Raw genomic sequence first — 27,111 nt, forward strand, 5'->3', positions numbered from 1 at the left:
CGTTGTTTTTGATACGTGACAGTTTCCCACAAGCCAGGCTCATCCTTCTCTGTCACTCCACTTCATCAAGGTGAGTGTCCCTATCCTACTCTTTCCCATCAGATGCAGGTCCCAATGGAGGAGATGACAGGGAGGTAGGCTTTGAGGGGTCAGGAGCCCTCTCTACAGCTGGACACACCCAGCCACTTGTGAGCCCACCAGGTAAGGTCTTTTTAAATTTTTTTAAAAGGCAATAAATTGCCAGATAGGTAAAGCACTCCATCAATGCTTGGGCAGGTACAAAGACCAATAAATTAACTGATAGGTGTGCAGATGAGTACGATTTTTAATACGTAAACTGCCAGTCTTTATGGATGTCAAAATTTTGAACAATTTGAAATGCCATCCAGATGTAACTTGAAATTTCAGTTGCATTCCGTCATCTGTCTCTTCCCTCTCAATGCCTCCTATTCTCCATCTCACTGCTCACCCTGTCTGTCCCTTCCTGTTTCTCCATCCTCCTCTTTCTCTTGCTATTTATCTGTCTGTCTCCCTGGAACTAAGATTCTCTGTCCCTCTATCTTCCAGGCTCTGATCATCTCCCCTGTCTAACTCCTCCATCTTGGCCACATTCCATCCATCACCTTTCCTCCATTTCTCTCCCATGGGCTCTCTACTCTCTTGACTCACCTTCCCTCACTTGCTTTCCCACCCAGCATCTAGCACAGAGATTTGGACACAGATGACGCTTAATTATAGTGAGTTGAGCTTTATATTTTCCAAGAGTGGGCATCAGTTCTGTTTGCCCCAGTAGCAGGAGGATTGTAAGATATCAAGTTAGGCTGAGAATTTATTTAACTGACCTTGGGTTTGCATCGCATGAGAGACTTTCCTGGGGCAAGGTGGGGGGGGCACTTCATACCATGGTCAACCATGGTTTAGTACAGAACTGTGTGCTTATGACCAGAGTCCGTGTCCAGGAGGAGTTCTGGCCCCTCAGGGCTAGGGTGAGCTTGTCTCTGCTGGCTTAGCACTCTGGAATATTCTAATGCTCATTAAATGTTAATTATTAGTATTTATAACCAAATTGGAATCACTCTATTGGTTTTGTGCATGCTTTATTCAACTAATGAGTTTTATAGCCCAGTAAAAATTGAACACATGATCTTTCATGCCTGTTATGACTGTCTTCACATTGTGAATGGTGATTGAGTGGATCAGGTGCTGATCATTGGAATTTGGGTTGGCTCTCATTTTTCCCCATAAACATCCCATCCTGGCTTCTTAAGATTCTTGAAAATGGAATTGCTAGGGAAAAAAGGATGCATATTTTTAAGGTTTCTGGCCCTCTTTGCAAATTGTTCTTCCAAAAGATGTCCTGTTTTATACTCCTTGTACTCAATCTAATCCTAGTGGGTATTGCTCCTTTATTCAATGCTTTTCCAATATAACAAGAAAACAAAGTACTGACTTGTTGAAATCTGTATTCCTTGCTTGTTTTTACTGCTTATTAGCCATTTGTGCTTTTGAGGATTGTTGTCTTGTTATATCCTTAGTACTAATAGAGTGTTCATCTTTTTCTCTTACTGATTTGTCATAGCTCTTTAAAAATATTTTTACTATCTTTCAGTAGTTATACAAAGGAGTGCCATGGCTCTTTATTTGGAAAAATAGTAACCTTTGGTCAGCCATAAATATAGAAAATATTTATCCCATCTCATCATGTGCCTTTTCTATTTGTTTATGGTGTTTTGTGATACTTAGGATGTTTTTTGTATTCAAATAGGTTAGCTTTTTTTGTGTGTGTGGTTTCTGTCTGGTTTTGTGCTTAGAAAGTCCTTTCCCACTTGAAAATGAGATAAATGTTCACCTCTGCCTTGGCTTCTAGTCTTCTTTATGGCTTCATTTTTTCCACTTACTATAGAGGTTAAGAGTGTACTGGAGCCAGACTGTCTGGAACGAATCCAGACTCACCCAAGTCATTTGTGTGATATTTAGCTGTACTTCCACTTCCTCATATGTACCGTGGTAGTATCTTTTTCAAAGGGTCTTTATAAAGGATTAAATGTATTAATCATAATAAGTGCTTCACACAGGGCTAGACACATGATAAACAGACAATCATTGTTAGATATTAAAATGTATCTCTGTAGTAGATCAGGAATTTATTCTAGAGCATATGATGATTGTGACATTTCACACTGGGCGGGGAGGGGCTGGTGGGAAAATGGACTGATTATCCATCCAGTCACTTTATTTTCCCTCTAATTATCTCATAAACATTTGTTAATCTAGCCTACCCTGTTCCCCATGTTGAAATACTGTATTCATAACACAAACTCAATACCCAATTTGCATAGGTCTGTGTCCAAGCTTTCTATTCTATTCTGTTCCTCAGTGTAGTCCTTGTACCAAGGCAACACTACTTTGCTGATTATTGCTTTGCAGTACAATCCAATATCCAGCCGTGGGTGTCTCTAACACCTTGCTCTTCCCTGGTCTTCATTACTACAGTTGACCTATGTCCTCCAACTAGTTGCCAGTGACTGTTATTTGAGGCCATCCTGTCTCTATGTCAGTTTCTCATAATAATCCCCTATATCTCTCATTCTCTATGTATCTATTTCTGTCCACCTCAGGTCTCTCTCCACCTCAATTTCTCTTACTCTCTGTCTCTGACCTTCCATTTCTGTGTGTATGCATGTTTGTCTCTCTGCACCCCTGCATAGAGGGGCATCTATGAATTCAAAGCCTTCTACATACCTCATAACTCACACAAACCCCAAGGAAAAGAGTCCTTGTCCTGTCTGTCCTATACCTTCTCCCTTCCCTTGTATGGAAGGGGCAAACTAAGGCCCAGACATGGGCAAGAGAACCCTTATCCAGGCCTCACAGATATGTACTTGCATAGTTAAAACCAGATCTCAGAATGTTCAGTGGGCACTTGCTTGATTCTGTCTCTTCCCTACTGCGGGCCTCAATTTACCCCCTCTGGACCTTTGAGGTAAGAAAAGTGAGACCCTGGCTGCCAACTCCCACCTTCTGCCTTTTCATAGGTTGTACCCTGACTTAAGCAGGGTGATCCATAATCATGGCAGGGGGCCCAGACTCACAAAATCTAGTGGAAGTCCTGGACCCCTAATGATAGAAGGTATCAGTCTGTCTGTCTGTGTCTGTCTCCTCAGAACTGGTGCTACTCTCAAGGGATTTCTACCCTAGACTCCTTCCAGAAGCCTGGTAGTAGACTCCCTCTGTAAGGCCCAGGCCACAAGGCCAGTCAACTTCAACCTCTTCTTCCTACTGTACCCATCTCTGGCAGAGTGCTACAAGCTCAGGGGCATTGTCTGAGGCAAACTGTTAGTCTGAGGCCATGTACATGCCCATTTAAAAAGCACCGCCATTTTGTTCAGCAGTTCTTGTTTATTCATTTGGAAGATTGTGCCTATCACCAATGTAGATATAAACTTGAAAGAGTGTTAGAGCTGGTTGACAAAACAGCCTGATCCCAGGCTCAGGGCAGGAAAAGAGCTCTTCTGATTCTCTGTTATCATAGTTCAGGAGGGAGCTAGAGGAAGAAGCTCATTCCAGGCCTGGTGAGCAGGAGGCCGTCTGAAGTTGTGAGCTTCCCTGTCCTTCAGGTAGTCCATTTGTTGTAAACCAAGGATATTGATCTATGTGTATTGAGAAGTTAAGTCAGTAAACTCCAGTGAATATGTGGTTTTGAGATTCTGGGATCCTTTGAATCTAAGAAAGGATGCCCTACAATTCTGGGGTTCTGGCGCTGGGCTATTTGAAGACCCCAGGGGTCTCAATATCTGTAGGGCATACCTGGCACTCACCAAACTCCCAAGTCGGGGCCCTTTTGTAACCCAAGAAAGACCCAATTTACAGAATCCAGGGCTTGTACAATGGCCAGATGGATGTCACCCACCACATCCGCTAGCACCCACGTCATCCCACCTCGGCCAAGGCAGCTAGGGCGGGCTAGCGAGTTCTCGGAACAAAACCCGTGTGGTGGAAATGTACCTCCTTCTCTTCCTCCTCGGTGCAGATGAAGCCCAGCGTATCCGGCTGCCATGACGTCAATGGCAGAAAAACCCGTACAAGTTGGAGGCTGCGATAACAGGGCCTAAGTGTAGACCCCCAATAGGAAAACATAATCTGTCTCCCAGAAACATCCTCTATATAGCTTCTGAGAAACCTAGTCAGAAAGGGCCGCCCCAAGAGACAGTACAGGAAACTGACTGGCCAGCTCAGCCCTCCAGGTACCCCACCACCAGACAGACCATATCCAGGTCCTTTCTGAGAAATTAAATGTATTTCCCAGAGTCAGGCAGTTTCCAGACGTATTTGGGGAGGATATATCTTATAAACTCTAACAAAGTGTCCAGGCAGATGAAGAAGTGACAAGCCAGCCCCATGTAGGCTAGGCCAGCATGGCGGAAGACATTCCCCTTGCTCATCAAAATTGATATGTTTGTTCAGGCTGCTGTAATGAAGTATCACAAACCATGTGGTTTCAACAATATAAATGTATCATCTCAGTTCTGGAAGCAACAAGTCCAGGATCAAGATGTGGATAGGGTTCCTTCAGACATCTGCATGGGAGAATCTGTTCCAGGCCTCTCTGCTGGTTTCTAGTGATTTGCTGGTGATTGTCGACGTTCTTTTGGTTAGCAAAAGCACTATGTCACACTTGCCTTCATTCATCAGTTCAACTCCTCATCTCAGCAGCCCCCTTCCCAGGCTCTGTTCTCAGCCTTTGTAGACACAGACTTATGATTTGTATACTAATGTTTTAACCCCAGAAAAACTAAGGACCTAATCTAGATTCTTGCACATTATCTCTATGAGCGCCACAGCTGACAACCCCCTTGAAGTGATGACAAAGAAAGGATGGAGTGACTGCCCCCCCCCCCAGGACCCACCTGTACTCCCCTGTCAGCAGCTGTGTGTCCATCCCAGTGCTGTGCTGTAGGACAGGAAATCACATGCACATACGTGCACACATGTACACAAAGCAAGGAGCTTATGAAATGGGCACAATACACTTCTGGAGAAAGAACTAAAGGTCTCAAGTTACCTTGGGACTGTGGAACGCTAAGCCTGGGTGTCCCCTTCAGCAAACTGGAAGTTGGACTGGACAATCCCTTCCAGCTTTGACTTGTTGACTGAGATTACAGGATTCTGAGAAACTGAGGCCATATACTTCAGGGAGTATAAGGCAGTGGGGGCAGGCAGTGCTGGTGGCTCACACCTGTAATCCCAGCTACTCAGGAGGCTGAGATCTGAGGATTGCAGTTCAAAGCCAGCCTGGGCAAGAAAGTCCATGGGATTCTTATCTCCAATTAACCACCAGAAAAGCAGAAGTGGCGCTGTGGCTCAAGTGGTAGAGCACTCTCCTTGAGCTGAAGAGCTCAGGGACAGTGCCCAGGCCCAGAGTTCAAGATCCATGACTGACTAAAAAAAAAGTGCAAGAGACTGACATCTGAGGATCACAGTTCAAAGCCAGCCAGGGTGAAAAAGTGTATGAGACTCTTATCTCCAGTTAACTACCAGAAAACGGGAAGTGGTGCTGTGGCTCAAAGTGTAGAGCAAAAAGCTTAGGGACAGCGTCCAAGCCCTGAGTTCAACTCCAGGACCAACCAAAAATAAAAAGATTAAAATAAAGTGGGATCCAGCAGAGGAGTTTGGAACCACTGTGGAGGCTATTCAGGAGAACAATAGAATAGCAGGCCTTGAATGGCATAGATAGGAGAAGAAGTATGGGCAGTACAGGTGGAGTGAATAGCATGAGCCATCTGGAGAACATGGATTGAGTTGGGCTGGTAGCTAGACAGCTGTTTGCTCAGACTTGTAACAAAGTATCACAATCTAGGTACATAAACAACACAAATGTATCAGGAAGTTACAAAGTCCAGACTCAAGTTGTCAACAGGCTCAGTCCTTTGGGGGGGGGGGCAGTCCTGGGGCTCAAACTCAGGGCCTGGCTACTCTCCCTGAAATTCTTTTTCTCAAGGCTAGCATTCTACCACTTGAGCCACAACACTACTTCTGGCTGTTTCTGTTTGTGGTACTGAGGAATCGAACCCAGGGTTTTATTCATGCTAGCTAGGCAAGCACTCTACCACTAAGCTACATTCCCAGCCCCAGGCTCAATTCCTTTAGAAGGCTATGAAGCCTTGACTTAAGAAAGCCTTTCTTTCTGGCAATCAGCTCTGCGAGCTCTGTGCAGAATACCCAGAGATAATGTCCCTGCTTAGCCCTGAACTTCATACTCCTCTATTCAGTCATCCACTTGTAGGTTACACAGATGCCTAATGCCACTAACACCAGACCCCTGAATCCATGTACACCTGATTACCACCCCACCTCATTTCTGCTAGCATCAGCTCTGTCCTAGTTGTTCAAGCTAAAATCCAGAAGTCCCCTTGACCTTCCCTTTCTCTCCCCCCCCCCCATATCCAAGCTGCCAGCAACTTCTTCTGACTGTAACTTGAAGTCAGTATCCCTACTACCATCCTGTGCTGGTGCATGCCAGTGAGCAGAGTACTGGGCCTGTGCATAGGGAGAGGGGCTTTACATGCATGCCTGTGTTCCTTCTATCAGTGTGTCTGTGCATGCACACATGTATATTCACATAGAATAGTGGCAGGAGGAGCCAGAGTTGGATGGAATATGGTTATGGGGACCTCTGAGACAACGAAGCCAACACTTTCTCTAACTAGAGAAGTGTCCATGTGGTCTATGTACTTGAGAATCTTACACTGCCCCTAACACATACGATTCCTTCTCCCTATCATCCCTGCAGCCTGCCCTCAAACAAGGACCAAATGCCCAACCCTAGGCCAGCCAAACCCACGGCCCCTTCCTTGGCCCTCGACCCATCCCTAGGAGCCTCTTCCTGCTGGAAGGCTGCACCCAAGACTTCTGATCACCTGGGGGCCAGGGGCCCTGGAGGAATCTTTCAAGGTTGGAACCTACGAGATGGGGCCCATGCCTCTTCTTCCTTGAACCCCCTGCCACCATCACAGCTGCAGGTGAGGCCCAGGTCCAGGATGGAGCAGACAGGGTGGGGTACCTGGGTCTACAGGTGCCGACCTTTACCGTGGCACAGGGTGGGGGGGGGCGGCTGGGGCACAGGAAGTGGTTTTGGGTCCCAGGCAGCAAGTCTGTGACTTATGCAGATGTTTCAAGGCCAAGAAAATCCCCATTTTCTGGGCCTCAAAGAATTTGAGGCTCTCCACGACCACCCAATCAATCCCTGTCTCTGGAAAGGAAGAGACCCTATCATAGTCCCATGGGCACAGGCATGTGTCCTCATCTCAAGCATACAAGAGGAGATAATGGGGCCCAAAAAGTTGAGGTGACAAGGTTGAGGCTAACTCTGCCTAACTCTGATCTTAATATATCACTCCACCTCTGTGAGCCTTGTTTGCACATGTGTAAACTGGATATGACCATAGTACTGCCCATGTATGGCTGTGGTGAAGTTACATATGAAGTAGACCCCAGAACAGTGAGGATGAGATTGGCAACTCGTGGCACCTGCTTTCTCCCTCCAGCTGCCTACAGTGCCCCTAGTCATGGTGGCACCTTCTGGAGCCCGACTGGGCCCCTCACCTCACCTGCAAGCACTTCTCCAGGATAGACCACATTTCATGCACCAGGTAGGAATCCTGCACTGACCAGGAGGAGGGAGCAGAGGGAAAACCTATGGGAAAGGTCCATGAGCCAGGCTGAGCTGTGGGCGCCTGTGTGTCTCCCAGCTCTCCACAGTCGATGCCCATACCCGGACTCCTGTGCTACAGGTGCACCCACTGGACAGCCCAGCCATGATCAGCTTCCCACCACCCACTACCACCACTGGGGTCTTCTCTCTCAAGGCTCGGCCTGGCCTGCCACCTGGTAACACCTTAGCCCATATCCCAGGGCTTCAAAGAACCCCCAAAGTCCCCAGACCCTTGAAAATGCACAAACTTAACGGTTCTGAATTGCAGCCCTCTGGAGGTCTGAGCAGGGTGGGACGGGGCGGGGGGCGGGGGGAAATCAAATCTTAAAGAGTCATGGAAACTCCAACCTCCAAAAAACTGTCAGGTTTCCTGAAGACACAGAATGTCAAAATCACAGAACCACAGATCTTTACAGTTAAATCAAAATGTCAGCATTTGCCAATGGCTGTCTTAAGAACTGTTCTGCCAGAAGCCCTGGACTGTTGGAACTGCAGGGCCTCCTGGGAAGGTCTTCAAAACTCAAGATGGGGGGAGGCCACAGCACAGCCCACAACACAAGTGCCCTGTCACCAACCCCCAGGGATCAACGTGGCCAGTCTGGAGTGGGTATCCAGGGAACCAGCCTTGCTTTGCACCTTCCCAAGCCCAGGTGCATCCAGGAAGGACAGGTAAGTGGGCAGGGCCAGAAGTAACTTTTCACCTTACTGTCCCCTTCTCTAATACCCTCGATTTTCCCCATCAGCAGTCTTTCAGGCACACCCTCAGGGCCCTGCCCACTGCTGGCAAATGGTGTCTGCAAGTGGCCTGGATGTGAGAAGGTCTTCAAGGAACAAGAGGATTTTCTCAAGTGAGTGGCCCAGGCCAACCTGGTCCAGGGACTTCTGGCGGGCAGACAGAGGTCTGGAGAGCAGATCACAACTCAAGCTGCCTCCAGATAGGTAGTAAGATAGAAAAAGGAAAAGCTAAGCCTAGATCCAAATCCTATCTTCATCACTCCTGGCCGGGTAAATTTGGACAAATAACATAGCTTCTCTGGGCCTGTTTCCTCATTTGTGTAATGGGACATAATACTAAAAGTACGTGCTATTATTATCTCCACTTCATAGACAAAGAAACTGAGACCAAACAGGGTAAATGTCTTGATCAAGATCACTCAGTTCCTAAGTGGCCGAGGTGGGAATTCAAAATCTATACTCTTGCTTTGCCCTGCTATCCCTCATGCCAACAGAGCATATTCATGATTGCCAAAGCCCCAGCTTCTCCAGATGGCTGATGCTGCCTCTCCTTCCTTCTTATTGTTGTTCTCTCTCCCTCCCTCCCTCTCCCTCTCCCTCTCCCCACACACACACACACACACACACACACACACACACCTCCACTTCTCTGTAATACCTATTAGCAGCAATTCTTCATAGCTGAGCCTTTGCACAAACTGTCCCTTATATGTGGAATACCACTTCCACTCTCACCACCCTTCCAACATCATTGTCCACACCCTGGTCATACTCAAGGGGTAAGTTCAGGTCTAGAAGGCAATAGGTAGCAAGAACAGATGGCGAAGGAAGGTCGAGTGAGAAACAGCCTGAGGGAGACTGTAGAGGGGAGCTAAGGCTCTGAGGACAGGCCTCCTATGGGGTCTGGGCTATCCTCAACTCTAAACCAGAAGGCAAGGCCTGTTGTGATCAGCTACATGGAATCTCCTTCCTACTCAGGCACTGCCAGGCAGACCACCTTTTGGATGAGAAGGGCAGAGCACAGTGTCTCCTCCAGAAAGAGGTGGTACAGTCTCTGGAGCAACAGGTATGGACCACAGGTAGCAGGAGGGATGGAGGCTGGTGGAAGAGCAGCAGGCCCACCTGTGCCAAGAAGACTCATGTAGGACAGAAGCTTTCTAAGCTGGGAGGGAGAGAGGGTACTCCCAAGGAAAGCCAAAGCCTAGACAAAGATGTAGCAAAAAAAAAAAAAAAAAGGCCAGATGGAGCCTTCACTTTTGTGCTCATCCCCACAGCTGGAGCTGGAGAAAAAGAAGCTGGGAGCTATGCAGGCCCACCTGGCCGAAAAAATGGCACTGACCAAGACTCCAGTTGTGGTGAGCCACCTCAGACCCCTTAAGGCAGTGGACTTGGATTACTGGTGGGCAGGAAAGGAGAAGATGTCTCTTCACAGACAGACCCTGAGGTGTATGAGCCATGCCCAGCTCCTTACATGCCTGAGCTGGAGATCTTTTCCATCTTATACATACTCTAAGCCTTCAATCCCCAATTACTGTTAATTTTCAAAGGAAAAGCAGCCAGCCATTTACAGAAGGCAAACTGTTGTCCCCACAGCATTAACTACATAACTCACCAGGGCTGGCACAAAAGAACAAGGCAGAGATCTGTGTTCAAATTTTAAGATATGAACCCCAGACCACTTAAGTGTGGGTTCACATATGACCCCACTGGCCACCTGACTACTAAGCCAGCACCATTTCTGAATATTCTGCTGTGTTAGCTTATTCAAACCTCATGATAGAGATAGCTACCACTGTTATCCCAATTCACAGATGAGAACTGAGGGCAAGAAGATGTGATTGGTTCAATAAGAGGCAGTTTGGGTGCTAGTGCTAGGGGAGCCCAATTCAGCCCCACCATCTGTGACAACACATTCCTGTACTCTAACCAATATGGCTTACAGTGATTTGTGAATTCTGCTACAGACTACTAGAAAATGTGCTTTTCATCTTAGAAATACAGCGTGATAATACATGCCTGTGATCTCAGCACTCAGGCTAAAGCAGGACTGTGAGTTCAAAGCCAGCCTAGACTACATAGCAAATCCCTGTCTCAAAAAAGGAGGAGGCGCTGAGGTTGTAACTCACAAGTAGACTGCTGGCCTAGCATGCACAAAGGTTCTGCCTCCCAGCACCTCAAAAAACAAATGAAAAATAAATCCACTGTTTTAAACCAGGCACAGGCTCACCCACCTATTATCTCAGCTACTCAGGAGACTTAAAGTAGGATTACTTGAGCCCTGGAGTTCAAGACCAACCTGGGCAACACAGTAAGACCCGGTTTAAAGTAAGTAAATAAAATCCAGGCACCAGTGGGTAACACTACTTACTTCCTAACTACTCATCAGGAAACTGAGATCTGAAGATTAAAGTTCGAGCCAGTCTTGACAGACAAATCTGAGAGAGTCTTATCTCCAATTAATCAGCAAAAAACTGGAAGTAGCTGGGCACTGGTGGCTTGCTCCTGTACTCCTAGCTACTCAAGAGGCTGAGATAGTGATTCAAAGACAGCCCTGACAGGAAAAGTACATGAGACTCTCTCAGTTAATCACAAAAAAGCTGGAAATGGAGCACTAGCCTTGAGCAAAAGAGCTCAGGGATAGCACCAAGGCCCTGATTTCAAGCCCCAGTACCAGCACACAGAAAAAGCTGGAAGTGGAGGTGTGGTTCAAGTGATAGAATGAGAGCACACAGTTCAAGCCCAGTACCTGCACAAAATTAAACAAGTAAAAAGGAAGCCCTGTCAGAAAACCGGAGTACTGCCAAAAATGAAACATAAAATAAGATGAAGTTCAAGTCTCTGGGTCACCAGCCCCCAACCCTGCTTTCTCTAGGAACCATTAGACAAGGGTTCCTGCTGCATTGTAGCTTCTGGCACCCAAAGCAGCACCGTCCCAGCCTGGTCAGGACCCCGGGATGCTTCGGATAGCCTGTTTGCTGTGCGGAGGCACCTCTGGGGTAGCCATGGAAACGGCACCTTCCCAGGTAAGAGTGATCCATGCCCAGCCTAATTACTCTAAGCCCCAAATCCCAACTCATGCTGGGGGGAGGTACAAAGGAGCTCCATATTGTTTCTTGTTACAGCCACTACCATCACTCACCCTTAGGGACAAAGTTAACTGCTTGCCAATGCTTCTCAGGATTTCCATGGCCTTAGCACCCTCTATATGGTCCCAAATATCTAGCCCAACCTTGTCTCCTGTGAGGACTGGAGCCATGTCTCACCCACTTTGGGATTGGGCTACTCTGATCTGGTTATCAGAAAGAATCTAGGCCAGGCGCTGATGGCTCATAGCTATAGTCCTAGCTATTCACAAGGATGAGACCTGAGGATCCTAGTTTAAAGCAATCTTGGGAAGCAAAGGCTGTGAGACTGTTAGATCCAATTAATTACCAAAAAAGCCACAGTGGAGCTATGGCTCAGTGGTACAGTGCTAGCCTTGAGCAGAAAACTTCAGGGACAGCACCCAGGCTCTGAGTTCAAGCCCTAGCACTGGCATCAGAAAAAGAAAAAAGAAAAGGAAGGATCTAGTTACCTAATTCTCACAGACCCTCCCTTGGATGGATTTGCCCAAGGTTACCAATCTCTCTCCTACACTTTCAGAATTGGGCTGTGGGTTTAACAAGGATCAGAACCGTATCATCCTGGCTGTGCCACTTGACTGCTCACATGGGCAAGATACTTCCTTTCAACCTTGGGGAGGACAAGGTGGGCCAGAGTGGTTCAGAAAGGAGACACACTATGTCAAATACTCTGCAGCCAGTAGTAGGGAGTGGAACGGGGAATCATGGGGCCCTACATGGGGCCTGACTCCTCCCTGCCCTCTGCCAGAGTTCTTCCACAACATGGACTACTTCAAGTTCCACAATATGCGGCCGCCTTTCACCTATGCCACCCTCATCCGCTGGGTAAGCCAGGGCAGTTCAGGTCCACAATGGAGGGAAAAGAAAGTGGGGAGGGGAGCCAAGTACCAGTAGCTCATGCCTGTAATCCTAGCTATTCAGGAGGCTGAGATGTGAGGATCATGGTTCAAAGCCACCTGGGCAGGAAAGTCTATGGGACTCTTATTTCCATTAGATACACAAAGCCAGAAGTGAAGCTGTGACTCAAGTGGTAGAGCACCAACCTTGAGCACAAATACTTGGGGACGGTTCACACACCTTGAGTTCAAGCCCCAGTGGGGAAAGGTCTGCCTCCTAAACTACCACATCCCTCTGAGGAGTCCCAAGGCATTTCTTAAATATGACCCCTCCTGCTGGCTTCAAGCCAGACCTGTCCCTGAACCCAGACCAAAACCACCAGCCAGGCCACTGCAAGCCCAATTCTGAGCCTAAATGCACCCTTTCCCCCATGTCTACCCCAGACCCCACCACACATCATCTTTCCCATCCCTCCCCTGCCTCCATAATTCCACCACCAGTGCAGGGGGCCCAAAATAGACTATCTCTGTTAGCCCTGACTTTAGGGGACACTCTCCTCACCCCATTCCACTCCAAAATCCAGGCCATCCTGGAGGCTCCTGAGAAGCAGCGGACACTCAATGAAATCTATCGCTGGTTCACACGTATGTTCGCTTTCTTCCGAAACCACCCTGCCACCTGGAAGGTGAGTGCCTCTGGAGGTGCTGGTGGCTGGGGTGGTCTCAAATATTACCACAGCACAGCAGCAGGCAGACATGGGGCTGGCCTCTCAGGCCTATGGGGAAGGGGAAGGAAGTTGGGAATGGCCAGGTCTGTTGCCCTCAGTGGGGAACTGATTGCCTGCTCTGGCTGGTTGGTCCTCCTTCCACAGAATGCCATCCGCCACAACCTGAGTTTGCATAAGTGTTTCGTGCGGGTGGAGAGTGAGAAGGGAGCTGTGTGGACCGTGAATGAGTTTGAATTCCGCAAGAAAAGGAGTCAGAGGCCCAGCAGGCGCTCCAACTCTACACCTGGCCCCTGATCTCAATACCATGGAAAGGAAGAAAGACAAGCCAGGGGCTAAAAGGGGGAGAAGTGGTAGGGGTAGGGGTGGCAGGCCTTGGACATACCTACAGAAACCAGGAAGAAAAGTATCCACAGCCTTGCCTTCCAGAATGTCTGCTCCCTGAGTTGGCTGCCATCCTGGATCCTATCTTCTACCCCGAGGCTGCTCAGAGGGGCCCCAGTCCAAGTCTAGCCTCAAACCTCCACCCCCCAGCCCCCAGACTTGGACTCTCCAGCCAAACAGAGCTCTTGAACCCAGCCACACACATACAGACTGCCTCAGATACTCACAGATGGCCTCAGGGTGGGAAAAGTGACATAGACACAGTTATGATCCTCCCACAAAGCCCTCAACATAAAGAGCCAGCTTGGGTACCCTCAAATGCCCTCAAAGCTGCATAGACACACAGAGACTGTCCAACTCACAGACCCAAGGCACCCACCCACCCAGCCTCTGAACCCACAGGTATGGCATCACACAGAAGCAGCATCAGTACCCTCAGGACCACAGGTCCTAGAAAGCCACACAGACACATGACCGGTCATACACAGTCTCATGCAGCTCCTCATACACATATGCCTATTCACAGACCCAGCCTGTAGAAGTCCCCTGAATATCTCATACATGTGCACATATGCACACACAAGTTCCCCACCCAGTCCCATGAAGATATACACTGACTGGCCATAATGTACCCCATATTCCACTTGCCTTCCCTCTCCCTCCTATGTCTTGGGCCCGATCCATGCCTCAGCTTGGACTACAGAAGAGCCCCTCCTTTATTTGGGATCCATGCCCCTCTCCAAGTGCCCACCCAATAAAACTGCAGCTGAGCCCCTAACAATCTGGATAATCGGTCCAATCAGGGTTGGGGCCAAGTGGGTAGACATCTGGTTCCCAGCAGGAGGAACTGAATGATAAACAGAGGGAAGAGCTAGGGCAAGTGCTTAGCCACTGCCTCCAACACCCCAAATCTCTGCCTGTGGCTGTGGGAAACCTCCATCAGGAATCCTCAGGCCTCCCGGACTCGGCCCAGGAGGCTAGCATTCTCCTGGCGAAGGGCTCGGTAGTCCTCACAGATCTTCTCCAGGTTGCTGAGAGTCTTCTTGCCCATTTCTGTCTCAATCTAAGGTAATAGGGGATATATACAATCTCAGGGCCACTTTCCCCACCATTGTTGACCATCCCCCTCCATTAAAGCTACTTTGCACCCCTCCTACACCCCCAAAAGTGGCCTGCTCCTTCCCACATATCATTCCCCTCATCTAAAGCATCCCCAAGGCAAAACCTCTGCCACTGGCTCTGGGAGATAGGCATGACCCTCAGGGTAGAAGCAGAAAGGACTCAGAGTAGGCCACTGGCTGGTCCCAGGTACCAAGCATAGGCACTAAGGAGCAGGGCTGAGTCACTAGCTGTAGGCTATCTTGTCCCACAGCCTCTGTCAGCAAAAATCAAGGAGCTTCCCCTTGGCCTGTAACACTTCCCCTCCAGCTCCCTGGCTTTACCTGCTCCTCAAGGTCTCGAACCTCCCGCATAATCGTGCCTGTATCTTCAATTGTCTGGATGAGCTGGCTGCAGTTCTGGGGACAGCAGTAACAGAAGGTTTGCACCTATGTTGGTTCCTCTATAGCCACCCCCCCCAACCCCTTCCCTCTTGGGGCACACTGTTCCTCTCACCTCATGCAGAGCAGCTAGATATTTGTAGGCCTTCCGAACTGCATCATCTTTCTTGGCATCCTGATCAGGCAAAGGGGATCTTGAAGATATCAGCAGGCTATTCCCACCTCCCCTGCCACCTCTATGTCCCTCAGGGCCACCCTCTCCCACCCTTGCCTTTCACTTGGCACATGTGTAAATAACTGTGTGCCTACAGACTCACAGAGAGCCCAAGACAAAGCTAGCCTGTGAGCAGATGGACAGGCAATGGTCCAGCCCCACCTGCACCCTCCCACCAGGCTGGTGTGCCCCACACCTTGAACACAAGCTCATCAGTCACTGCAAATGTCCGGTCCAGCTTCCCAGAAAGGGAGTTAATTTCCTTCTGAAGCTCCTTCGTGTCAGACAAGATCTAGCAGACACCAGGGTGGCCATAAGCAAATGTCTGGGTCAGAGCAGGTACTCATATGTATTCTATGCATGTACTCACATCAACTCAGGGCCTGTGTCAATGTGGCTAGGGTAGACTGTGTGTGACTGTCCTGTCAGGGTAGCTGGAAATTTCTGCCTATCAGAGTGTAAGATTGCCAAGTGCCAGTGGCTCATGCCTGTAATCCTAGCTACATAGGAGGCTGAGATCTGAAGATCACAGTTTGAAGCCAGCCCAGACACAAAAGTTCATGAGACTCTTCTCTCCAATTAACCAGCAAAATGCCAGAAGAGGAGCTGTGGCTTAAGAAGTAGAGTACTAGCCTTGAGAAAAAAAAAAAGCTAAGGAAAAATGCCCAGAATTCAAGCTCCAGTTCTGGCATTAAATAAAAAGGAGTGTAAGGTCCTTGTTTGGCCACCCTATACCTGGATGCCTGTGACCCACTCGCCAGGGCCTCAGTGGTATGTACCTTAGTGATCTCTTCCTTCTGCTTCCGGATATTGCCCACAATCTCCAGGATGCGTTGTGTGTAGGCCAGCCGGGACACATCTCTTGGCAGAGTCTCCAACTCTGACACCTGAACGGGGACATGGCAGGCACTCCCCCAGGATCTATATCCCACCCTTGCCACCCAGAGCCCTCAACACAAGCCTTACCAACTGCTTATAGACCTCCTCCTTCCTACGGGCCTCTTCCACAGCTGCCCGAACACTCTGGTGTAGCTCCTGGATTTCCGCCAGTCGTCGAGAAGATTCTAGCTGCCAGGAGCCCATGGGCAGAGGGCAGTGAGCAGAGCTCAAGGATGGCCACCTAGAGGCACCAGACCTTCCACACTCAACACCCAAGATCCCACCACCTACCTCCCTGCAATCCCGAAGCTTTCGGAGGTGGCGGTACTCAGCAAGAAGTGGGACCCGATGCTTTTCCCACTGACCTGCCAGGTGGATGACCCGCTGGGCACTGTTCTCCACCACGAGCTGGTAGAGAGTCAGGGAAACATGCCTCATAAGCCGGGCCCATTCAACCTTCACCCTCCCCAGCCCAGCCCAGCCTCAGCCTTGGCCCACCTGCAGCTTGGCGAGGTTGGCAGCCCCATCAGGCAGCAGTTCCACTGCCCGGCTCTTCAGGCGCAGTGCCTGCTCCCGCTCCGCCATGCTGAGCTCGCTCTGCCGACATTCAGTCTCTACCTGGCACACCAGCATCCCAGCTCCCAGTCACATACCACAGCCCTCAGCCCCCATAGATCACTACATGGCCTCTAACCCCTATAGGCCTCTTGGACTCCAGTGCCATGCTCATGGCCATAAGGAGCCCCACAAGCCCCTGGCATCCAGACCCACTTTCTCCTACCAATGCCCACACACCCTCACATTCACCTATAAGGACCACAGGTGCCTCTAACTCCTATAAGCCCACCAAGCTCCCAACCCTATGAGTCTTGCCTCCATCAATTCTCTGGTACCCTTAAGAGCTCTAGAAGTCCCCAAGTCCCTCTAGCATCTGCTGACCTCTACAGATCACCAGTTAGGCCCACAAGGCCCTATGCCTGGTCTGTCCCAGACAGAGGCCTCAGCCCCTCACCTGCACAAGGTTGATTCCCAAAGTCTTCATATTGGCTTCAATTTCTTCAATGTTCTGCTTCACACCCTCCAGATGTTCCCGAAGAGACTCTAGCTCCTGTTCTTGAGCTGCCTTCAGGTCCTGTGAGGCACAGACCAGTAGAAATAGAGGTGTCAGATCCAGTAGATAGGCAAAGTCCCCAGTTCCTCTTGCCCCACCATTCTGCTCACCTGTTCAGGCTGCCGGGAAGAGGCTGGAATGTCTGCCACCTGGGCTGCCTGGGCCTGGGGCTCCTAGCAGTGAAAACAGGGGCATCCTGGCTGTTACAGAAGACCCTATTCCTCATCACCTAGCCTCAAAATCCCAAAGCATTACCCATATCCACTCAACTACTGACAGCTTAGACTATAACTTAGCAGGGTAAAGGTACTATATGTGACCTCAAACTGATGTGGCTGCCAAAGGGAAAAAAATTCCTGAGTCTGACCCTGAGAAGAATAAAGCCTCCTCTGGATAAGCATCTAGGAAAAGATAAGCTCAAAGAAAAGTGCCTAGGACCAGATTTGGTGGCTCACGCCTGTAATCCCAACTACTCAAGAGGCTGAGATTGAGGATCATGGTTCAAAACCAGCCCAGGCAGTAAAGTACATGAGACTCTTATCTCCAATTAACCACCAGAAGACTAGAAGTGGTGCAAAGTAGTTTGAGAGCACCCATTCCCTGAGTTTTTTTTTATTGTGAGAATACCGTACAGAGGAGTTACAATTACATGGGCAAGATAGCGAGTACCCATACCCTGAGTTTAAGGCCCAAGACTGACAAAGAAAGAAAGAGGAGAGAGGGAGAGAGAGAGAGAGAGAGAGAGGGAGAGAAAGAGAGAAAGAGAGAGAGAGAGAGAGAGAGAGAGAGAGAGAGAGAGAGAGAGAGAGAGAGAGAGAAGGAAGGGGCTGGGAAGGTGGCTCAGTGGTAGAGTGCTTGCTTTGCATGCATGAGGCTCTCAGTTCGATTTCTCAGCACCACATAAGCAGAAAAAGCTGGAAGTGGAGCTGATGGTCAAGTGGTAGAGCGCTAGTCTACAGCTGAAAAGCTGAGGGACAGCGCCCAGACCCAGAGTTCAGGCTCCACGACCAACAAAAAAAAAAAGGAAGGAAGGAGAGAGAGAGAGAGAGAGAGAGAGAGAGGGAGAGAGAGAGAGGGAGAGAGAGGGAGAGAGAGAGAGAGAGAGAGAGAGAGAGGAGGGAGGGAGGGAGGGAGGGAAAGAAAGAGAAGGAAGGAAGGAAGGAAGGAAGGAAGGAAGGAAGGAAGGAAGGGAGGGAGGGAGGGAGGGAGGGAGGAAGGAAGGGAGGGAGGGAGGAAGGGAAAGGAAGAAAGAAAGAAAAAGAAAGAAAGAGCCCAGACAGACCCTCCTGCTACCTAGATGGTGACTGAGGCCATGTGCTCTCTCTTGCTGGAAATATGGCTCCTCTAATAAACCTTATAATAATCTAAAAAAGGAAGGAAGGAAGGAAGGAAGGAAGGAAGGAAGGAAGGAAGGAAGGAAGGAAGGGAAAGACGGATGCCTAGGGAAAGGTAGTGTCTGTGACAGGAGCACCCCCCCCACATGGTATCCACCTATCTTCCCTTTCTCCACTAAAGTTCTCAGAGGTTAGGGGAGCCCTCTGAACCCCCTCCCCAGTAGAGGCAGAGGAACCTGTGTGAATAAGGATGGCATGTATACATAAAGCAACTTTCGAGGCAGCTATGCCCCATTAGCACATGCTGTGTCTACTCAGGCTCACCCACCAGGTGGAAGGTGAACTTCTCTGAATGTGTGAAACGAGAGCCCTTGGGGACACTTGTCCTGGCCCCAGCACCCCAGGTCTGCAGCAGCTCTCCCAGATCTCGAGTTTGTGGGGCGACTCCAAGTGGACCCCAGCTTTGGCGCAGATGCTCTATTAACTGTTTCTGTAGCCGCTGTCGAGGAGCCCGGGGATCCTCCTGGAACAAACAGGCAAAGGATAAGGAAGGTGCTGGAGGTCTGCTGCCCCCAAGGCCTTGCTGCTTCCAGGGACCACTGGACAAGTGATACCCACCTATCAGCCCCTTCCCTGTTCTCCTGCCCTATTGGCCTAGGAGCATCCTAGGAAAAGAGGGAGCACATCTTCTCCACAGTCATACTTCACTCACTCCCCACATTGGAGAAAGATGTGTAAGGGAAGAAACTAGTCTGGAGTCCCCCCCACCCACAAAATCAGAGACACACACAGAAAGGATGTGTGGGACAGAGCAGAAACAGAGTTAAAGATGCCAGGCAAAGAAAGGGACAGAGTGAATAAGAGGGAGAGGGAGATGAGGGGGAGAGAATAATAGTTGCAAGACCTCTGAGGAAATCTGGTCATAAAATCTGTGTTAGATTATACTGAGATCATTATTCATTTCATTGTGGAAATGGGCAATGGTTACATTTTGGGGGGGAAAAAAAAAGAATAAACTAGGCACCAGTGGCTTATACTTATAATCCTGGGCTACTAGGGAGGTTGAGTCTTAGGGATTGAGCTCAGGGCTTGGGTGCTATCCCTTAGCATTTTTGCTCAAGGCTAGTGCTCTACCACTTGAACCACAGCTCCACTTCTGGTATTTTGTTAGTTAATGGGAAATAAATTTCACAGAATTTCCTGCCCAGGCTGGCTTCATACCAGACCTCAGCCTCCTGAGTAGCTAGGATTACAGATGTGAGCCACCAGAACCCAGTTCAAGAAAGTCTTAAGTAGTTAAGAGTTGCAACTATACACTGGGGATAGAAGCCAAGGCCTGTGCACAATAGGCAAATCCTCTACTACTGAACTATCTCTCTAGTCCTGAGATATGCCTTAATACAGAGAAGGGCTGGGAACATGGATCAAGCAGTAGAGCACATGCCTAGCAAGCATAAGGCCCACAAGTCAAGTGCCAGTGCCAGATGATAATGATGATGTTGATGATGATGAAAGAGGAAAGGAGCTGAGGAATCTATAGGAAGACTGGCAAAATGGTATACAGGACTCATTAGAATATTCTCTCTGTTTTTATATTAGACAATTCCTATAAATTTAAAAAATAAAGATAAAGATGAACAAGTGGTAGCCAGACACTGGTGGCTTATGACTGTAATGCTAGCTACTCAGGAAGCTGAAATCTGAGGATCCTGGATTGAAGCCAGCCAAGACATAAAAGTCCATGAGACTCTTATTCCCCAGTAACTAACAAAAAGCCCTAAGTAGAGGTGTGGCTCAGGTGGCACAGTGCCAGCCTTGAACAAAAAAGTCAAGTGGGAACATAAGGTACTGAGTTCAAGCCTCAGTACTGGCACAGACGCAGGCGGGAGATGAACAAGTGGCAATCGAGACAGGAGCAGACAAAAAGAAACAGATCAGTGGATAGCTCAGTGGGGACAGATAAACAAGTAGACAGAGGGCCACAGGGAAAAGACACAAAGGGAGAGAGGGAGGGATGCAGCACAGAAATGAGAACACAGAGAGACTGACAGAGACCATGACAGGAAGGGACCAGGCAGAAACCTAGATATAGAAACCATAGGCATCACCGACAATCAAAAAATGAAAGACTCAGGGACAGGAGAAACTGGTAGAGACAAGGAGGAAGGTAACCCATCCTAAGTCAGTCAAGATCACTGCATACAATGGCTACTCCTGTTTTCAGAACAGGAAATAAAGCCTTGAGAAGTGAGATCAACTTGTCCCATATGCAGCCATTCTACCTCCAGTGTTCTACCAAGTGGGGACCAGATGAGTACATGTGGTGGGGCGGGGGGGGGGGCCACAATGAGACTAAAGAGGAAAAAGGGGAAGGGTAGAAGGCCAAAAGGAGACAAATCTAGGGTTACTAGGAGCAGAAGCCTCAGCAGCAGGGAACCAAACATCTGGCAGTACCTGGGGTGGGAGGCGTGATGCCCGGCGTACCCAATCCTCATCTCCTGCATGATCTCGCCCCATCTGCTGGCAGAGCTGAAGAGCATGGCACTCAAGGAGGGAGGCTGCCCTCCCAGATGGCTGGGGCACCTGAGTGGGAGCTGGTAGCAGCATGAGACTTGACTGGAACTCCTTTGACTCTAAAATCAGGAACAGAATCAGTCCACCTTCCCACATGGCAACAGGGGACCCAGGTGTCCCCTTCCTCCCCAGCCTCTTCCCAGTCTCAGCCTCACCTTCTCTGGAATTCAACTCAGGCAGGACCAGCCTGCTGGACTGGAAAGGCTGCTGGAGGCCAGAGCCCTGGTGTGTGTGTTGAGGCAGGGAAGAACAGAGTCAGAATTTCCAGGACAAAGTATGACAAGAGTCAACAACCATACAACTGGATGGGGACAGGGAAGGCAAGGCAGAAACAAGCATAGATCTATAGGAATCAGGGATCCCACCTGTAGGTGCTGCAGCTTGGGGGTGCGAAGGAGAGGTGGAACCCAGGGAAGAACCAGCTGGTCCCGGATTTGACTTCCAATGGCCCGAAGGAGAATAGCTGAGTCACCTAGGCCAAGTGGAGAAGAAGAAGTCACCAAATGACATGCTACAAATCCAAAAGTACACACTCTAGGAAACCACCCCTCATCTAGACATGTAGATCGATCCAGCTAGCCTCTTCACTCAGTGATTCAACAAACACAGAGTACGAACTAGGCACTAGTCATCATATCAGATATTAGGGTCAAAGTAGGAACAAAGTAGGAAAGATCCCCATCCTCATATAGTCAGTCAACAAGCTAGAAGAGAGTTCATGCATAGAATTTTAAGTGTATTTCCAAACCATGGTCAGGTGATGGTCAAGGAGAGGAGGATTCCTAAAAGGAGCCTAGAATGTTTCACAAGACAGTCAAAGGAAGGCCTATGAGGCAATGGCAGAGAGGAAAATTATAGACAGCTAAGGAGTTAACAATGAGGATATCTGGAGAAAAATAACCCAGATACAAAGGCCTTGAGAATCGACAGTGTGCCTGGTGTGTTGGGTACCTCCAACGATGCCCACATGGTGAGAGTAGAAGGAGTAAGGAGGACACAGGAGGGGAATCAGGGAGGTCCCTCCACTGTACCCCCTCACCACCTGAGTCTATCAGTTCCCCAGCCCTGCATCCATTTCCTCTCTGACCCTCCCATCAATCCTACCCAGCTCTCCCAAATACATACTCCCATTTCCACTCATCAGTCTCAGGACCACACTCCAGTCCCCAACCTCTATGTACCTGCAGGCTGGTCTGCATCCTCAGACGCATCAGAGGGCAAGCGCTCAGCCAAGAAGAGTAGCAGATCCCGGAGATCAGGCTCACTGGGGTACAGGAAGTTCTGGTAGCCAAGTTCCAAGGGATAGCCCAGATCCTGGAGGTTATCAGGTATTAATCAGGTGACAATGCCTGGGATTGGGGAAGTAGGCCCCTATAAGCCAGGCAGGCAGGATCCTCCTGTCCTGGGAGCCCCTTGACCTAGGCCATACCTGTTGCCACTATCTTACCAACCACCACCCTCCCCAGGTTAGCCAGGGTGTGATTACAATCAATGCCAACAGAGAGCCAGAAAGGACATTAAAGCTCTGGCTTTGCTAACTATGAATCAAGATCCAAAGGCCACAAAAGAGAAGATGGAATTTCTGCCTACATGGAAATAAGTAGACAATTTTGAGAAAAATGTAATTAGCAAAGTCAAAATAATAATAATAATAAATTGGGAAAAATATCTGGAGTCTGTATTATAGACAGCAACTCTGCCTATTATATAAAGAGTGCCTAAAAATAAACAGGAAAGCTGGGATGTGGCTCAATGGTAAAGTACATGCCTAGAGTGTGCCAGACTCTGGGATCCATCCCAAGCACCACTGAAAAAAAAATAATGATAATAAAACAAAATAAACAGATTAATAAAAGAGACCAGCAACACAATAGCTCAGAATGAAAATACTTCCAAGGGTTCTATATGGGATTAGCAAACAGACTATTCATAGATGAAAAAAAAAAAGCCTTGTTCTGCCAGAGGTTTGTTTGTGTTTTGTTTTGTATGTGTATGTGTGTGTATGTGTGTGTGTGTGTGTTTGAGACTTGAAGTCAAGGCCTCTAGTCCTAGCTTAGCTTTCTCCTCAAAGCTGGTACCCTACCACTTGAGCCACACCTCCACTTCCAGCTTTTTGTTGTTAAACTGGAGATAAGAGTCTCAGGGATTTGTCTGCGTGTGGTGGCTTTGAACCATGATTTTCAGATCTCAGCCTCCTGAGTAGCAAGATTACAGGCAGGAGACAACAGCATCCAGCTAACTACATATTGGTCCAGAGTTACATGGACCCCAAAGAAGACTTTCTAGGTTCAGACCTACGCACTGCCTCTTACCAACCTCAGGAAAATCACTTAACTTCTTTGTGCTGTGCTTGCTTCATCTAAAACCAAAAAGGATTCCAAAAATATCTACTCCAGAGGGTTGACATGAAATTGTGTTATACTACTAGCACAACTCAAAAGCAATCTTTAATACATTTATACATTTGCTCAGGGTCACAGAGTAAGCTGTATTTATTTAGAAGAGTCATGATCAAAAAGGTATGAAATGCATTGGGGTATTGATACATTACTGGGTTGCTTTTGTTTTTGGTCTTTTTTTTTACCCTGACATCTGCAATCAAAGAGTTATGATGGCCACAGAAACTCACCCCGGGAGTAAGGTATGTACAGTGACAAGTACCAACATGGAGGTGGCTTGGGCATACAAATGGGTACCAGGAGCAGGGCAGTTATAGGACCAAAATAAGGCAATGCTAAGCTAAAGATACCCTTTCTGCCTGCTGCTGGCAAACAATTCCATGTAGCTTAAGAAAGCCAGATGGTCTACCCCACGCTGAAGTTAGCATGAGCTAAATGAGAGGGGAAGAGAGGGAGGACAAGGGATGGAATGGGAGGAGAAGAGAGAGGGGAGGAGAGAAGGAGAAGGCAGGGAAGGGAAAGGAGAAAGGAAAGCCTCACTCCCTTGGCACTGAACACTTGGAATCCTCCAAGCCTGACCAAATACTTAACTTCTCCCTTAGATTGCCATCCTGGAGGACATAGCCCCAGGCTAGGGACTGCCTGCCTCTAGAAGCCACCAAGAGCCCCAGACAGAAGAATCAGGAAATTCTGACAGCTAAGTGAATCTGAGAGTGAAGAGGTGGCAGAAAACTAAAAACCAGAACTGCACAAGCAATTGGGCAAGGTGAACAACTCTGACCACACTATGCCCTTTGTCTAAATGGATGTTTTCACTGGAGTTGCTCTGCTGCCTTCAAGAAATATTAACTGGGTGTGGGAAGTGTTTAATTGATTGCATAGCCACCAGTTGCTGGAAGGTAAACAGCCAGATCACCTCTATCTGGCTATTTAAATGCTAACTCTGCAAGTGGCTGGTAGCTCACTTAATCCTAGCTACTCAGGAAGCTGAGATCTGATGACTGAGGTTCAAAGTTAGCCCCGGCAGGAATGTCTGTGGGACTCTTATCTACCAAAAGAAAAGGCAGAAGTAAAGCAGTACCCAAGTGCTAAGAGCAAAAGAAGCTCAGGGACAGCACTCAGGCCCTGAGTTCAAGCCTCAGGACTGACACCAAAAAAAAAAAAATGTTAAGTGAATTTTTACTGTATTTTCCTCCATGTGGGCCTTGTGCATTCAAAACATGCCCTGGAAAATTGAGCCTCTAGTTCTTTAATTCATTTTTAATCTTTAAAGCAACCCCACAGTAGGTACAATTTTTTTGTGTGTCTCTCTCAGTACTGGGGGCTTGAACTTGGCCTGGACACTCATCCTTCACTTTTTCTTTCCACTTTGTTTTTTGGTTGTGGTTCTTGAACTCTCTCCACTTTTTCATTCAAGGCAGGCACTCTGCCATTTGAACAACAGCTCCATTTCCAGGTTTTTGGTTGTTAATTGGAAGTAAGAGTCTCACAGACTGTCCTGCACAGGCTGGCTTTGAACCACAATACTCAGATCTCAGCCTCCTGGGTAGCTAGGATTATAGGAGTGAGCCAATGGTCCCCAGCCAGTGCTCTTAACTACAGTAACTGGACAAAGCTCCAGACTGAGAAAGGGTGAGTTTTTCACTAGAAAGGTACTTTATTTGACCCACCACGGAGACATTTTTTGGAACTGTTACTGGAGGCATGCTGCGCATTCTTGCTACAGGAGAATGTAACAGATACAGTTTTAGTTAACTAGCACACGAGACCCTGAGGAGCAGCCAATCATAGTGTCCTATAGGGATCATATGACATAGGCTGGGCCAATCACAACTCAGTGTCTAGTTAGGTGCAGGAAAGGAAGTCCTTTCCTGGAACTGCTAAATGGACACTCTGGGTGGGTGGGTGAGGTCATGATACTAAGCTTAAAATATGAGAGCTAGGGGCAGCCTCGGTATATATGGGATCACTCATTTAATGCCCATAACATTATTTTTATGATGGCCACAGGTAAGAAAATTGAGGCCCACAAGGTTTAGAGGTCAAAGAGCAAATGGTAGAGCTAGGGTTTGAACTACTTACAGTTTGGCAATAGGACCAACAGCTTTTAACCACTAATGAATGCTAAACCACAAAGAGAGATGGCAGGGAGGAAAGGCAAAAGTGTCGCAGGAGCTTGGTTACTTTGTAAAGGAGGAAGTAAGATAGTGTGTGGACTGGAAGACACTCACCATGCAGGCCTGAGCTAGGCTCATGGCCAGGCGGAACCGAGCTGACATGGCTGGAGGAAGCAGGGGACTGAGGCTAGAGCCCACAGCAGGGTTGATCACACGCAGGCATCGGACCACTGCCTCTACAACTAGCTCAGTGGTGAAGGCTCGTAAGGACTGCACATCTGGAGGGATTGCCCTGAAGAAGAAAGAGGCAGGCTCAACACTGGGGAGTATTCTAGAAACGGGGAGCAGGCTGGGCTATACAGTGTCCTTCAAAAAGAAGTTCTTAAACTGGAGTGAGGGTGGGGGTCAAAGCCCAAATTCCAACAGATCCTAGATGTTAATGATTCAGACTTTGATTTGGAAAACAAAGAACTAGGTAAATCCTCAGATCCTAATACTTCCCATGTAAAAGAATGGTGGAGGGAAGAAATCTGAACTCAGCAAAACCTCCAACTTCCCCTGTGCTTAAAGGTCCCAAAATTCTGGGCTCTGAGAAAGTGAAAGGACCTCGTTAATTAGCATGGTCTCTATATTTCTTGATCCCCTCATGTTCTCTGCATGTCAGAGATCAGATCTGCTGGGGTTTGGAGATGACTACATGTAGAGACAGGGATTCTCGAGTTTCAAATGTCAGGGTCCCTAGAAATCAACATCTCTGGCTTCAAACAACACAAAAATTGGCACCCTAGATTTTGGTATAGAAGACTTTTAGGGCCCTCAAATGGAAAAGTCCTTCTGTGTCAGAGTGATCCAGAACTGATGTCACCAGATTGTAGGGTCCTGGTGTTTTTAGTCCCCAAATATTTAGGGACGAAGTTTGAAGGTTCTCAAGTATCAGCCCCTGGGATTTGGGGAGTCCCTGAAAAGCAAGGTTGTGGCGTTTTTATTCCCTGGTTCTCCAGGTGCAATTGTCTTAGGAGTTCCAGATACCAAGGTCTCAAGGTCTTGAGGTTTCAAGGTTGTAAAGTCTCAGGGTGTCTGGATCCTAAAGCTTGGGTATGCCGCATGTCGGGATCAAAGAGCTTGGGAGCTTGGGAGACCCCAGATGTCAGGACGTAGGCGGGAGGGGATCTTAGAGACCTGGAAGTTGGAGCCCTAGATGTCAATCAAGGTGTCCTGGGCATTAAGGTTCCGGGATAACGGGGTCTTGGGTTTTGAAGTCCCGGATGTAAGCATTTGGAGACCAGTGGGGGTTGTGTACTTACGTTCCAGCCTGGCGCAAGGAGTGGATGAGGATCCGGTCTGCCTCCTCCATGGTGGAGCTGATTCAGTGCCGGGGCCCGGTCCAGGACCGGATCTGAGAAAGTAGAATGCAGCTGTAGCAAGCCCGCTCGGTGCTCGGGACTCGCGATGGCCGCGCGGGGAGGATTGG

General features: G+C 48.5%; 2 protein-coding genes across 3 annotated transcripts; one reads left to right on the forward strand and one right to left on the reverse strand.

The window, feature by feature from the left end:
- On the forward strand, positions 1 to 14,294 carry Foxp3 (forkhead box P3). Of its 2 annotated transcripts, none has more exons than XM_070040461.1 (12): positions 1 to 70; positions 6,791 to 7,019; positions 7,545 to 7,649; positions 7,749 to 7,887; positions 8,293 to 8,380; positions 8,455 to 8,559; positions 9,425 to 9,512; positions 9,721 to 9,801; positions 11,319 to 11,469; positions 12,317 to 12,393; positions 12,989 to 13,090; positions 13,277 to 14,294. In XM_070040461.1, the coding sequence occupies exons 2-12, from the start codon at positions 6,813 to 6,815 to the stop codon at positions 13,424 to 13,426; spliced, it is 1,293 nt and encodes a 430-aa protein (XP_069896562.1). In that variant the 5' UTR covers positions 1 to 70; positions 6,791 to 6,812; the 3' UTR covers positions 13,427 to 14,294. The 2 variants fall into 2 exon arrangements, with proteins under 2 accessions (XP_069896562.1, XP_069896563.1); XM_070040462.1 differs by having other exon boundaries at positions 7,791 to 7,887.
- On the reverse strand, positions 14,212 to 27,065 carry Ccdc22 (coiled-coil domain containing 22). Its single transcript, XM_070040460.1, has 17 exons — positions 26,945 to 27,065; positions 25,755 to 25,932; positions 22,306 to 22,438; positions 21,490 to 21,596; positions 21,280 to 21,346; positions 21,005 to 21,183; positions 18,879 to 19,073; positions 17,327 to 17,389; positions 17,118 to 17,237; positions 16,604 to 16,723; positions 16,397 to 16,513; positions 16,193 to 16,294; positions 16,006 to 16,113; positions 15,423 to 15,518; positions 15,128 to 15,187; positions 14,956 to 15,030; positions 14,212 to 14,576 (listed from the first exon to the last, which is right to left on the reverse strand). Exons 1-17 carry the CDS (start codon positions 26,992 to 26,994, stop codon positions 14,463 to 14,465), a joined length of 1,884 nt encoding a protein of 627 aa, XP_069896561.1. The 5' UTR covers positions 26,995 to 27,065; the 3' UTR covers positions 14,212 to 14,462.
- Between the last annotated feature and the right edge of the window lie 46 nt (positions 27,066 to 27,111).

This window comes from Dipodomys merriami, unplaced genomic scaffold (assembly GCF_024711535.1).
Source record: "Dipodomys merriami isolate MVZ:Mamm:240054 unplaced genomic scaffold, mDipMer1.0.p SCAF_3, whole genome shotgun sequence".
NCBI classification, from domain to species: domain Eukaryota; kingdom Metazoa; phylum Chordata; class Mammalia; order Rodentia; family Heteromyidae; genus Dipodomys; species Dipodomys merriami.

Bases quoted from the DNA above. Each gene is read 5' to 3' on its own strand.
- Ccdc22 (XM_070040460.1), bottom strand. From the start codon at position 26,994: ATGGAGGAGGCAGACCGGATCCTCATCCACTCCTTGCGCCAGGCTGGA. The intron at 22,439-25,754 runs GTGAGTGTCTTC...GATAACCTCCAG, and splicing joins GCCTAGCTCAGGCCTGCATG to GATCTGGGCTATCCCTTGGA. The intron at 15,188-15,422 runs GTGTGGGGCACA...TTGCCTGATCAG, and splicing joins CTGATGAGCTTGTGTTCAAG to GATGCCAAGAAAGATGATGC.
- Foxp3 (XM_070040461.1), top strand. From the start codon at position 6,813: ATGCCCAACCCTAGGCCAGCCAAACCCACGGCCCCTTCCTTGGCCCTC. The intron at 8,560-9,424 runs GTGAGTGGCCCA...CTTCCTACTCAG, and splicing joins GAACAAGAGGATTTTCTCAA to GCACTGCCAGGCAGACCACC. The intron at 13,091-13,276 runs GTGAGTGCCTCT...CTCCTTCCACAG, and splicing joins ACCACCCTGCCACCTGGAAG to AATGCCATCCGCCACAACCT.